This window comes from Parus major, chromosome 5 (genome assembly GCF_001522545.3).
Source record: "Parus major isolate Abel chromosome 5, Parus_major1.1, whole genome shotgun sequence".
Classification (NCBI taxonomy): Eukaryota; Metazoa; Chordata; class Aves; order Passeriformes; family Paridae; genus Parus; species Parus major.
In genome coordinates, this window is record NC_031774.1 from 50,433,430 (window position 1) to 50,446,428 (window position 12,999).

A 12,999-nucleotide genomic window follows, 5' to 3' on the forward strand; every position below is an offset into this window, starting at 1 on the left:
TCAATGTGCTCTAACACACTGACAGAAATAAGCACTAAGACCTGAATTCACATTGTGATTCCTGTGACACAATTAATCTGACTAATTAATAAGTCTATTATGTATCAGAAATCATGTAGGTTTTTTTTTTAGAAAGTCAGGCTGAGGGCTGTGGATGGTGGTTTCACCTGCCATTCTGTCATGTGGACCAGAAAAGAGAGAGAGAGAGGGAGACGAGATTCCTTGGTGAAACCTACTCAGGTATCACCAAGCATGCTTTCATGTCCAATTTTATCTGCCTTGTCACTTCAGATCTCTATCAGTGATCAGACAGCAATATTATAGAGGTTGTCTCTCAGTATTTCTTGCTGGAAATCAGAATTTGGGTTTGAAATAAGTTTTGAGCTTGTGATTATGATGGCTCCTTTGATACTCGTGTTGATTTATGCCACTTGGGAATTTATCCCTTCAGTGCTGGGATGAACACTGATTTACTCAGCATTTTATTTTTATAACTAGAAATAAAGCTTCTCTTTACAAAATAATCAGTGCTTAGCCTTATGACCTTAGCAATCTCACTTCCTCCTTAAATTTGTTCCTCTAGAGGAAAGAACACTACAAATACAAATGTAGTTTTCCCCCTCCCCTTTATTTTTGTGAAAGGAAGCTTAAGGTGCCTGCTCCTTGTCATGGGCTCTTATTTTGTAAGATATGGAGATCCTCTTTGAGCTTAATTGGGAAGTTTTTAAAGCTGGTTTTGTCCCCAAACCTCACTGTGTTCAAAATATGTCATGTAGTGAAATGGCATTCTTGTTATTTGTAGTAGGACGAGTGTTTTTTCAACCAACAAACCTTCCAGGATATTTTGGATTAATCATTATGTTGCTAATTAACTCATATGTCTTCCATTGGAAATAAATGATATTGCCAGTCTGCTGGCAGACAGCAACATTAGTCATAGTAAGTACAGATGCAACAAAGATTGAATAAACAGGTTGTAAAATAGGCCTGGTGTAAATTGCCATAGAAATGAGGAAAGTAATTTACAGTCAATTTAATGTGGAAATGCTGTATGGGACAGCTCTTATTTTAGTATCCTGTAGCACCATTGTTTGATCTATTTTATATACATTATTAAGATTATGATATGTGTTAAAAAGAACTTTATTTTGTGGGCATTGCACTGGAAACTGGAATTACCAAAATGATACTGCTATCACAGTACTATATTGTACTACAGTTTAGCTTTCTGGATAACATTGGGCAATATTTGCATTTGTAAAGAATTTATTGGCTGTGACAGCACATTCATATTTGCTAAATTAATCAATGCTTGGACTTATGAGTGGAGACTGCCTATTTAACTGAGTATATGACAGTCTGGGAAATTGTGGGGAGATCTTGCATTTGTGATAGTTCTCTGCAGATGAACAATTAAAGGCTTTTAAGGTACTAATTAGAAGAGGTAGGGTGTTTTCAAGTGTGAGTAATGCCATGATAATTCCTTGATACAACTTGCTAAGGGAAGTCAGTTAACAAGAATAAATAACAGGACCAAGATAATGGTTTATTTGGAAGTTCTGTCTCTGTTCCATATAATCATTGCCTGTTGCACAGAAGAATCTTGCTCCATCTTTGTTTACCAGGGTTGTTCAGTGCTCTGAAGCCATCTACCGACTTAGGGATGGTTTTTACATTCCAAATTTAATTTTGGAATATTCCATTGCAGAATTGCACAAGAGAGGCCATTTGGGGGATGTTGACCTGATGGGAGTGATGAAGGAAAGGCTCTGCAACCTTCACTGAAGCAATATATGTGAGGAAGGTGCTATTGCTTTGGTGCAGGGCCTAGATCCCTAAAGAACTGTCTTGTTTACTAAGATAATATTTACCTCCCCTTTAAGGAGCCTATTTCTCGTTTCCTTGGAAGAGAGGATTATTAATTAAAGTTTACACCTTGGAAATCAATCATTTGGTGCTCTGGTTTCTTTAGAAAAAGATATTTGTTCTGGCAGTCCATTTTAAAATTTGGGTTTGGAAACTAGCTGGACTGGAAAATAGCTTCAGGAAGAAAATTGATTATATCAGAATCTCTGACGCCTGTAACTCGCTATTTCCCTGCTCTCACCCCACTGCTCCTGCACAGCATTTTACATTCTGGAGTTCACAGCACTTCAGTGCTGTTTAAACCTTTGTTTTACAGGCAATCAGTGCAGGCCCATTCTACTGGATAGGAGAAACACCAGCAGGTGCACGAGGCCTCCCGTGGCTTAAAGGAGGGTGTGGAGGAATAAAAGCCTTAAGGGCAAACAAATTCTGGAATTGATACATGCAAAATAGCCTGTTTTCCATACAATATTTATGTCTTGAGCAAGCTTGGTCACATTACCTCTGAAAGTTTATGTGCCCTGTCATAGTTCTTGCTGCACTGGAGAAGCTGAGCAGCTAAATTGCAGTCCTTCCTGTAGAGCTCCTGGAAGAAAACAAAAAATAACCTCTTCTTTAAAATCTGCAAAGTACTTGTGGCTCTCAGCCTTTCTCCCATGCCTGATCAATCTTTTCAAAATTCTATCTGGGGAGATTTGGAGCATCCTTTAATTTCTAAAGAAATTAAAATGCTTTGTTTTTTCTTGCACAAACCAGAGATCTTTCCCCCTTTGCTCTGTGAGGGCTGATAAAAATACTAAGAATAAATTTTTGAGACCTGTTACAACAGAGCAGTGATCTGCATTTCAGAAGATAGGTGCTTACCATTAAGAACTGAATTTTATACGGTTAACATGCATGGTACTGTGAAGGCTAAAAAACCATGATCTTTTAAGCAAAAAAGAAAAAATTTACTGGGTATCATCCAGACTGGTATTAAATACTAAAATGCTAAAATAATCTTATGAGACTGTGGGAAAAATTCATTACAGAAATATACATTGTATTAGTTTTTTAAAAAGGGAGACTCTCCTTTTGATATTTCTCAATGCTTCCTGGCTCCTTTAATATCTTGCAGAATGCAGCTATAGAAATATATTAAATCTCACTGCAAATATTTGATGCTGCAGAACAGAATATTTTCACTGGGCAAGAAATTACCGTGAGAATTCCACACAGGGAAGGAGAGAATTTAAGAGAGCTTCTTATACTATCTTTGTATTGAATGGCTCCCACAGCCTATTTAATGGGAAAATTCAGCACATGGATTTGCCCTTCACCAAAATTTAATTTAGGACACATGACTGTGTAACTGTATCCTTCAACCAGTATCTCTGGCTCCCTGAAGGTAAGGGTTGTATTTTGTTTTTCCTTTTCCTCATCTAGTTGCATTAAAACCAAGGTTGGCTTCAGAAGTTGACTTTATAGGTGGGAAGAGATGAGATATACAAAGCATGAAAGTGCTATGTGCACTGGGCTGTGTTAATCTGTAAAAATTAATATGTGTTCATAGACAAAAGGTGTGGAGTACTGATATGATTTGGATTTTCTCTGATGTTAATGTTATAATTTTATTGCGTGCCAATTTTTATGACTCCATTAATTCTCTTAAAAACTGATAAAGAAATTTTCTGTGAAAAGGATATTTCCTCTGTTTTAAAATACCATTTTAAGATATTCTGTAATAAGAGATGTAACAAGACATTCTTGTGAGTCTTTGAGGGATGGAGTTGTCCTGTGAACATCAGTTCATATATTTTAATATTCAAGGACCTTTAGGCACTTTTGTTTTGTGATTTTTTTTCCCTGTAAGAATTTATACATGCCCCTTCTGCCTCAAATGTACTGGGGAGACATTCATTTATGTGGGTCTCAAATTTTATATTAGGACACAATGTTTTTATTCCTGAAAAAGAACCCAAGAATTCAATTTAGAAGTAAAATCTGTTGCATGTGCATGTGATTTTGAAATGTCACTTGCACGTGAAACCCAATACATATTGCACAATATACAGCACAATGTCTAGCACAGACAGGTGCCCCAAGTCCCATATGGCATTTCCAGGCACACAAAAATGCTATCTCTCCAGAACCTAATCCTTTCTTTAAAAGCTCTGTGCCTCTCTTTCTGCGCAGCAGTTGTCATGGAGAGTACAAAAAGCATTTCTGACACTCTATTTTTAGCAGCTTTAAAAATTACTACAGAAAAATTACATGTGAGCTACATGTGCCACGTGTACTTTGTTCTCAACCTGCTGGGCCAAGCCATGTGACTGGAGTGACTTTCTCTCCTTTGTTTGCCTGAATGGAAACCAGCCATATCTGTGGCAACTAGAACTGGCAATTAATGCCAGAAGTGTTTCCCACAGTTTTAAATATGGTTTTGTATCAAAAGTGTCATTTTACATTTCTGTCAGAAGAGAGAGGGGAAATATAATTGAAGAAAGAAGTATTGCTGAGACAAAAACATTCTCCCCATGTGGGATTCTTCAGTTTATCACTTCTCTACTTATTAGATATAATATTAGTGGTTTGTTTTGTAGTTCTTTATTTTAAAATTTGGAATATAAGCTTTACTCTGATTAGTGATACTACACATAACCACAGATTATCCTGAGCTAGAAGGGACCCACAAGGATCATCAAGTCCTGGCCCTGCACCATCCCCAAGAGTCACACCCTGTGCCCGAGAGCACTGTCCAAACACTTCTGGAGCTCTGTCAGGCTGGGGCTGTGAGCACTGCCCTGGGGAGCCCCTTCCTGTGCCCAGACACCCTCTGGGTGAAGAACCTTTTCCTCATGTCCAACCTAAACCTCCCCTGACTTAATTTCATGCAGTTTTCTCAAGCCCTGCAAGGGCAGAACTTTGTTCATGAAGCAACCTCAAGTCTGAAGGAGTGGTACTGTTATTTGAGGCCTCTGGACCTTATTCTAGTGCTGAGAGTAAAACTATGAATACTGAAAACACTTCAAATGTGGGTTCAAACCTGACTCCATGAAGTAATATAAATGCATGCATTCTTAAAGGGAGAGTTCTGCAATTTTTTTCCACCTCTACTTTAAGTCAGAAATAACTCCACTGATTTCAGCTGAATTAGTCTGGAGGTATATCTGTGCTTCCAAAACCTGGATGTAACCCATTACTTTTACCACACTCGATTACTTATAGCTGTTAGAGTTATGAAGTAACTCTTCTTTCAACTCAACTTCTATAAAAGTGAGGGGTCAAACTGGGAAGTTTTTGTTTCAGTCGGAAAGCTGTTAATTGCACAGGCAGAGTTCACATCAACAGGCATTTTAATGAGATCAAATGCTCCCAGCTATGATTAAGAGTCAATGTGAAATATGGGAAGATTGAACATAAGATGCTGGAAAATAAGTGCTAACAGAAACATGTCTTCTGTAGATGAATTTTTTATTAAATGTGGAAGGAATGGCACAATAATGAACTAAATGTCTGCAGTATTCCTCTCTTTGCTGTCTTTGTAGGTTTGTCTCAGGAAGGATTTAATGAGCGTGTTGCCAGCTGCACAACTCATGCCATTTTTCAGCAGTGTTTAATGAGATGGAGGGTGACAATTGCCAGAGATGTTCCCTGTGTTGTCCCACACAGAGACAGGTACATTTTTACACATGAGCAACTGCTGGGCAAAGCCTGGCTCCTGCTCCCTGCAGGAGTGGTCTGAGTGACCAGGCTGGGTCAGTCCTGCCTTCTGCTGGCAGAGCTTGCTTGTGCTGGCCTTTTTGGTGAGAAAAGACCAAAAGATCAAAGAACCGAGGAAATGCAGGGCTCTACACTGTGCCTAAAATCCTTCTGATGTGTCCCCACTCCACATGTGTCCCTGCAACTGCTCTGACCATGTACTTGAACCAATTTACTGTACTGATGGCAAAATCAGTGTGGGAATATTGCCACTTCTTAGGGTATTTCTTCATAAGTTTCAGGCTAGACATAAGGAAAAAAATATCAGTGAAAAGTCTCATCACAACTCCATAGCATAACGAGAACTGGATTTACAAAATGATGGCAACAAACAAACAAATATAAACTTTAACTGTTGAGGTAACAAGTTACATTTTATACAAATAAAATATTTCTCTAAAATTTCATGGGAAGTGCAAGACAGAATTTTTTTTCAGAATATAATCCCAAAATGAATACTGTCACATAATTAAATACTTACATTGTCTTCTGACAACTTATCTATCGTCACCTTGGCTTCTATTAAGTGATTATTGAGTGCAATTATTTCATGGCTCAAAGCCCGTTTTTCCTCTTCATAATGCTGACCCTGTGTAGAAAATGGAGTTGTCAGTGTTTTTTCTATTGTCAGAATATTTCAGATAAAGGCCCACAGGTTGATGTCATTCTCAAATCCAGAGAAAAGCACAACAGACCAACACTTCTTTTTTCTTTCTTCCTGCCCCTCCTTATTTATTTTCTTTGTTATTTTTCTATTTGTACTTAGGAGATGAGGTAAAGTCCTTTGGAAATATGGAGGTCAGATTGAGTTCACATTAGGAACCTTCACAAAAGGCTCTCGTTAGCCTGTGCAAAAAGCAGTGTATTGAGCATCAGTCAATACATCCTTTCTTAGTCACAGGACAGGGTCTCTGATATGGAAGGGACTGGAGCTGCTCTTTTACTACAAGAATGCTTCACTTATGCTATTATTTCCCATCCTCATAAGGAAGGAGGAACAATATTTAAAAAGAGAAGCAGTTGTGTTTGAGCCAATTTAATTTCAGCTGTTGACTGTTCAGGCTGATTTAAAAGCCCTGATTAAGGTTGTTCATTTCTCAAGGTGAATGTTTACCTGATTGCAGGGTTAACACTCATTAGCAGAACACAACCCACTGTGGCATATCAGGAAAACAGTCAGATTCCAATTTCTTTCCACCCAATAATTTAATCTCGTTAGTAACTCTTTATTATAAATACAAAGAAATCAGTGGCAAGAATGAAATGTCACTGGCCCTTCCCACATTTTGTCTCATTTTGATACTCAGAGTTTATTGTACTGCCTCTCATATCAAGAACCATTGTGAACCAGTCATTTATAACCCTGCCTCCAGCCTTACACTGGTGTTAAAAAGTATGGTGGCTTCTGAGTGCTCTGAGATCAAGGCATCCTCTGTGCACTCAGAGTTGCAACAAGAAGATTTAAAAATTACCTTGAGGGTTTATTAGAAAGGTGCATTGCCATAGGAGCAGGAAATAGGGTAAACCCTAATATACTTCTGTTTTGTTTAGTGAATTCAATGCAGTGACAAATTCCCAGTCCCAGTGGTGCTGAGCAATAGGACAAGAGGCAACAGGTGGAAACTGGAAGATGGGAAGTTCACCTGAATATGAGGAAGGAATGCTGTGCTGTGAGGGTGGCTGAGCAATAGAGCAGGGTGCCCCTAGAGGCTGAGGAGATATTAAAAATCTCCCTGGGCACAATTCTGAGTCAAGTGCTCCAGAGCACCTTATTTGAGCAGGGAGCTTGGGCTAGATCTCCAAGTGGATCTAGTGGATCTACTTCACTAGAAGTGAAGTGGTCCTTTCCAACCTCAACCATTCTGTGCTTCTGTGAATGTCACGTCCCATTTTTAGCTGTGAAGGACTGAAATTTCCCAAATGCCATATTGCTAGGGTCACACAAAAATCTTCTATCAACACACACTTGACATCATCAGCTAATTGACAGCAATGGGAATTGGGTGTTTTGAAGTCCGAATGAATATCAAGGTTAATTATCCAGCTGTAAAGCACCAGCCTGCATTAAAGGAGGGTGATTAAATTGGAAGTGGCAGCTCTCATCCTAAGCTGCTATTTAAAGAGAAACACCTTCTCAAATGGTCTAAGTAAACCCACAGCTTGCTTTAAACTGTGCAGGTATGACTGAAGTGTCTTTGTGAAGGCCTGGACTGGCCTATTTTAGTGTCAGTTTTCTATGGATTGTCTGTTCCCTGCTGTTCCCCTCTGTCCTGACAGTCCAGCTGTGTCTGGAGGCTGGTTCAGCCTTGGCACCTCTCCCCTCCTCATTCCCATTGATCAGGCACTCCTGCCTGGGCACTACCTCACAGAAGGCCAAAGTGCAGCTTTGAGAGCTTGAGAGGCTCCAACCTTTCTGAATTTAACCAGACACAGGGCTGTGTTTTTTAATTAGGCAGATCAACGAGGTTTTATATGAGACCCTTAACTCTCATTGATTTTATAGTGAACTAAACAACCAGGCACTCTGTAAACCTCCTGGCCATCTGTGCACCTCTAAAAATCTGTCTCCTTTGAGATAGTGACTGAAGATTACATTTTCAGAGGTATTTAGCTGTGTAATGAGATAGACAAGTGACTACCTAAGTATCCACAAAAAATATGTCCCCTCAATTTTCTAAGTCATTTCATGCTTTTGAAGGATCCAGGTCCACTGAGTACAGACATAATCTTCCAAATAACCATTTCTATGGAAGATTTTATCAGTCCTAGTATGATAAGTTGTCATGCCAGCACAGCTGATTTGTGGAACTCTGTTGCTCTAAATCTCTCTGATCTCAGTAACTGTTGCTCTTGCCTAGCCAAACTGAACTTATTCTATTTTGCTGTTCAGGAGAGGATATCTGATCAAGGATTTATAGTTTTCAGGAGAGAAACTAATAAAAGGCAGCAGATTCAGGCATTGAAAGTATTACTTTCCCCTGCATTTGAGTAATGCTGAATCTGGCTGAATTATGATTTAATTTTATTTCACTTATGATAACATTTGGATGACGTTTCCCAGACTTCGCATCTGCTCAAGTGTGACTTTAAAAGATATTCTATATTTGTTAAGCTGTAAAACTTGCCTCAGTTCAAATTTATACTATACAGGTCAGCAGGTGGACACCAAATAAACACCTCAGTAATGCTGTGGAGAAGGGGGAATAAGAAGGAAAGGCCAGTCCCAAACTTCTCTACCATTATTACTACACATCTTTCTCTTGAAATCAATGTCATTGACATGAACAAAGAGTCTTTTTCAATGAGCCTGAAGGTGGGCAGGACACGGAAATCCTTTGGCCTATTGGCCACACACTGTGTGTCCATCTTTGGAAGTTCAGGGCTTCAGCCAGAATTATTGTGGTGCAGTGTTGGCAACAAGAGGACAAAGGCTTAATCCTGACACCACCTATGGAGAACACTGCAGCTGGAAGAGGCAGTATGGTAGTGCTGGATCACTGCATTAGAAGGATTGCTGGTCACTGGGGGCTGCAATTTTGAGTCTCCAGTTGCAGTCAAGCAATCATATTTTCAGCATCAGATTGCCAGAGAGGCATGAAAGGAGGATGGGAATCATAATATCAATGCTATGATCATGAGTTACAAATATAAATGCTTATTTTACTTGTAACCACTTTTGGCACATCCCTCTATTTCTGGTAGCTTATAGAAGCTTGGTCCTCCTACTCTTCCATAAGGCTGGTGACCCCTCCTCCCTCCTTTTGGCACTGCTTTCTGCTCTGCAGGTGCTAATCCCCTATCTCTCAGAACAGTAGTGAATTAAATCAGTGGTGTTATTGATATGCCAATAGCTTGCAGCTGGGCTGAGGGCTCCTGAAGTCCACTCCAAAATGCCAGAGCTACAGACTGCAGTGGGCTGAGTGACTGGTGGATCCTGGTTCAGAAATCTTTGTTGAGTCAGCTCTGTGCCCCTGCTGCACCCCTCATCCCTTGACACAGAGCCAGCACACGAGAATGCAGCTCCCCAGTGTCTGACTAACACAACAGTCATGTGCCCACATCTGAGTCAGATCAGATTGGCTCTGCTGGGTGACTCCAGCAATCACAGCACCTTGGCTGAGGGCACCCTGCTCCTGTCTTGGATTTAGCATGACCTTCAGTGCTTCCTTATCAGATCTGAGGAAGGGATTGAATATATGTTCTTCACAAAGGAACCAAATTATATAATAAAATATATAATCTCTGTCTGGAATCTTGGGGCCTTCTTTATAATTACTATCTATCATTGTGAAAACATCCCTCATTTATAGATCCATAAAAATATAAGTAGATGCTTTCAAAAGTGTTTGGTGCCATCTAGTCCCTGCATCTGAAATCTGTGATATAAGTGGGGTGAAAAGAATCTTGGTAGGTTGATTCAGCATGAAATAATTAATAGATAAGTATATTTTTAAAAGTAACAAAAAGGTAAAAAAAGCTGGATGAAAAGATCTTATCTTACATATTAGTGGATCCATAAAGTTTCCTACTCCAGTCCTTCACCAGAATTGGGCAGGCTAAAAGTTCTCTCTCTCTCTGGTAAAGTTTCTGTCTCCCTTCATTGCTTTCCAGCAGCTGGAGGGTGTCCACCATAAAGCAGTTTCAGCCTATTAGTCAAGGCTTGGCTGCTTTCTGTCATCTCTGCTGTCCTGTGGGAGCTCTGATGTGTAGAGACCTTTGGAAAGCAGCCTCAGATTTGCAACTGGGAGGTGCTGGTCTGTGGAAATGTCAGACTTTTCAAACATGGCAAAGTAAATCGTGATGTTCCTGTAAGGAACATTTCTGTGGAATGAAATTTGAATGCTACAGTGACAATAATGTAATGGTAGTACTGACCAGCAGGGTATTAGTGGCCAGCAGTATTCCTTTGGAAATACTTAATAAATAATGCACAAATGACAGACAAAAAGAGAGGGAGAGATTTTTTCTGTTACAAATACCACCACAGTGATACTGGAATTCCATCCTGAATGCCTTGGAAAAGGTTTACTACAATGTTTTTGGATGAGGAATGCAGGTAGAATTTTGTTCCCTTTTTTTCTCTACTATTCTACTTGTCCAGGAGCAACACAACACTCTGACAGGAGAAATTCCCCACCTTTGTGGACCAGTGTAAGACTGTTAACTCAATACTTTTCTCTTAGACCAGAAGTGAATCTTTTCACTGCTTATGCTTTAAGGTACCTGCTAAGAAAATACAGGGTGGAAAATACTGTTCTGTGGATTGTAGCCAGCAAACAAGTGCTGACTATACAAGTGGGGATAGACTTTCAAAACAAAGTCTGTATGTTTTATGGTGATATTTTATAATATTTATGGTATATTTTATAACCTCATTGAAATCATCTTCTGAAGGACAAAACGGAGCAGTTGAAGATGACAAGCTGGGAGGAGTGGTTGGTACAGCAGCAGCTGGTGCTACCCTCCAACCTCACAAGCTGGAGAAGGGGCCTGACAGGAACTTCGTGAATTTCAGCAAGGAGAGGTGCAAAATGCTGCACCTATGGAGGAACAGCCCCTTGTATCGATGTGTGCTTGGGGCAGCCCAGAATACAGTGCAGCTACTCAGAAAAGGAGTGAGAGGCCCTGGTGGAAACCAAGCTGAACACAAGCCACCAGCGTGTTTCCTTGCTGCAAAGGCCAAAGGTAACTCTGGGCTGCACTAGGCAGTGCTCCCTGCTAGTTGAGGGAGATGATTCCTCCCTTCAGCTCTGCTGTGGCCACACCCAGGGTGCTGTGTCCATTTCAGGTTCCTCAGTACACGTGGAGAAAGACTTAGTGAAGAGAGTCTAAGAAGAAGATTAAGGGATTGGAGCACCTCTGTTCTGAGGAAAGACTGAGAGAGCTGGAACTGTTTAGCCTGGAGAAAAGTCAGCTTGAGTGGGATCTCATCAAATGTGGATAAATATCCAACGGGAGGGTGCAAAGAGGACAGAGCCAGGCTCTCTTCAGAGGTGCCATTGACAGGACAAGAAGCAATGGGCACAATACCAGTGGCACAGCACATGGAACTCAAGCAGTGCCATCTGAACACAGAAAACTCTTTAACTGTTGAGGGTGACTGAGCACTGAAAAAGGTTGCCCAGAGATATTGTGGAGTTTCCACTCCTGGAGATATTAAAGAACTGCCTGGACATGGACCTTGATGACCTGCTGTAGGTGTTTGAGCAGGGAGTTTGAAGCAGATGATGCCCAGATGTGCCTTCAAACCTCAAGCATTTGTCCTTCTGTGAGCTCTGTAATGTAGGGCTACCACATCTCACTGGACTGCTGTAACTGGGTGGTTATGATATAATAGTTTAAATTTCTGTTATTAGCAAATGCTGATATTTACAAAGAAGTAAATACTGTAATTGTTATGGAGATATGATTTCATAAATAACTAATGCATCTTTAGGTCCTAATAAAATCCAGATCAAGTAAGCATGAAATATGGCACAAGTTCACTTATGTTTTACGCTGGTATTCCATCAGGACTTCAAACAATCTTGATTTGACCCAGTTTTGACTCAGTGCATGTGAATGCATTTCTTCTGGAGTCAGTGATGCAACATCAAGTTATTGCTGATAATTACAGTGGTCATGGAGGATGTGAGTGTGCTATCTATCAAGGAGAAAGGGCCCCCTGATGGCCTGTGCACTCTCAGTGATAGTTCAGTGATGAGTGAGGATGAATTTGTTTTATAGCATCTGTCTGTACATATCTTGCATCCTGGTGAGAAATTAATAAAAATGGGCAGTCTTTGTGGAATGGAAGATTGGGAGATTATGCAGTGGTCTCTCCCACCAGGTGTGGAAACTTTTCACTGTTGCAGAGGGTACTAATGTGGATTATTTCAAGCTTAGGCGCACTCTTCTTCCCATGCAGGTGTGTCATGGTCTCAGCTGAGCAAAGCAGTGTTCAAAACCAAGGGACTCCTTGTAAGCAGATAAATAGAAACATATGTGGTTGTGGGCTTGGCTAGGCCAGGGTTATAGCCAACAAGATAAAGAAAACAAGAATGAGAAATGTGGTGGAAATAAAATCTTTTTTCCTCCTGTAACTCCGAAAGTTAAGAGCTGCTCTATTTGCAGTACTTCCCTGCAGACCACGTGCATAACTTTGTTTTTATTTGGCTCCTAAAGAAGCAAAAGATGGCTTAGATTTGCAGGAATTACTGGATATTCTCTGCACTAATTCCTGATTTTAAGCATGTCAGTTTCTGCTCTGCAGATCTTCATGTTTTTATGGCAGGTGATGTGTCTGTGCCTGTTTATGGATGCTCTGTGTGAGTTTATCTGCCAGTGAAGAGCAGCGGGTATCCCCTGCTCACACTCACTTGCACCCATGGGCAGGAGCTGTAATAAAAAGAA

The 12,999-nt window shown here is 40.3% G+C and overlaps 1 protein-coding gene across 4 annotated transcripts in view; it reads right to left on the reverse strand.

Moving 5' to 3' along the window:
* Positions 1-12,999, reverse strand: part of BEGAIN (brain enriched guanylate kinase associated) — a 157,572-nt gene that overhangs the window by 2,872 nt on the left and 141,701 nt on the right. For all 4 annotated transcript variants that reach the window (XM_015630005.3, XM_015630009.3, XM_015630008.3 and 1 more), the window contains 2 exons: positions 6,089-6,196; positions 2,369-2,452 (listed from right to left, as the gene is read on the reverse strand). In XM_015630005.3, coding sequence (XP_015485491.1) covers positions 2,369-2,452; positions 6,089-6,196 — 192 coding nt within the window. The remainder of the gene's footprint in view (positions 1-2,368; positions 2,453-6,088; positions 6,197-12,999) is intronic.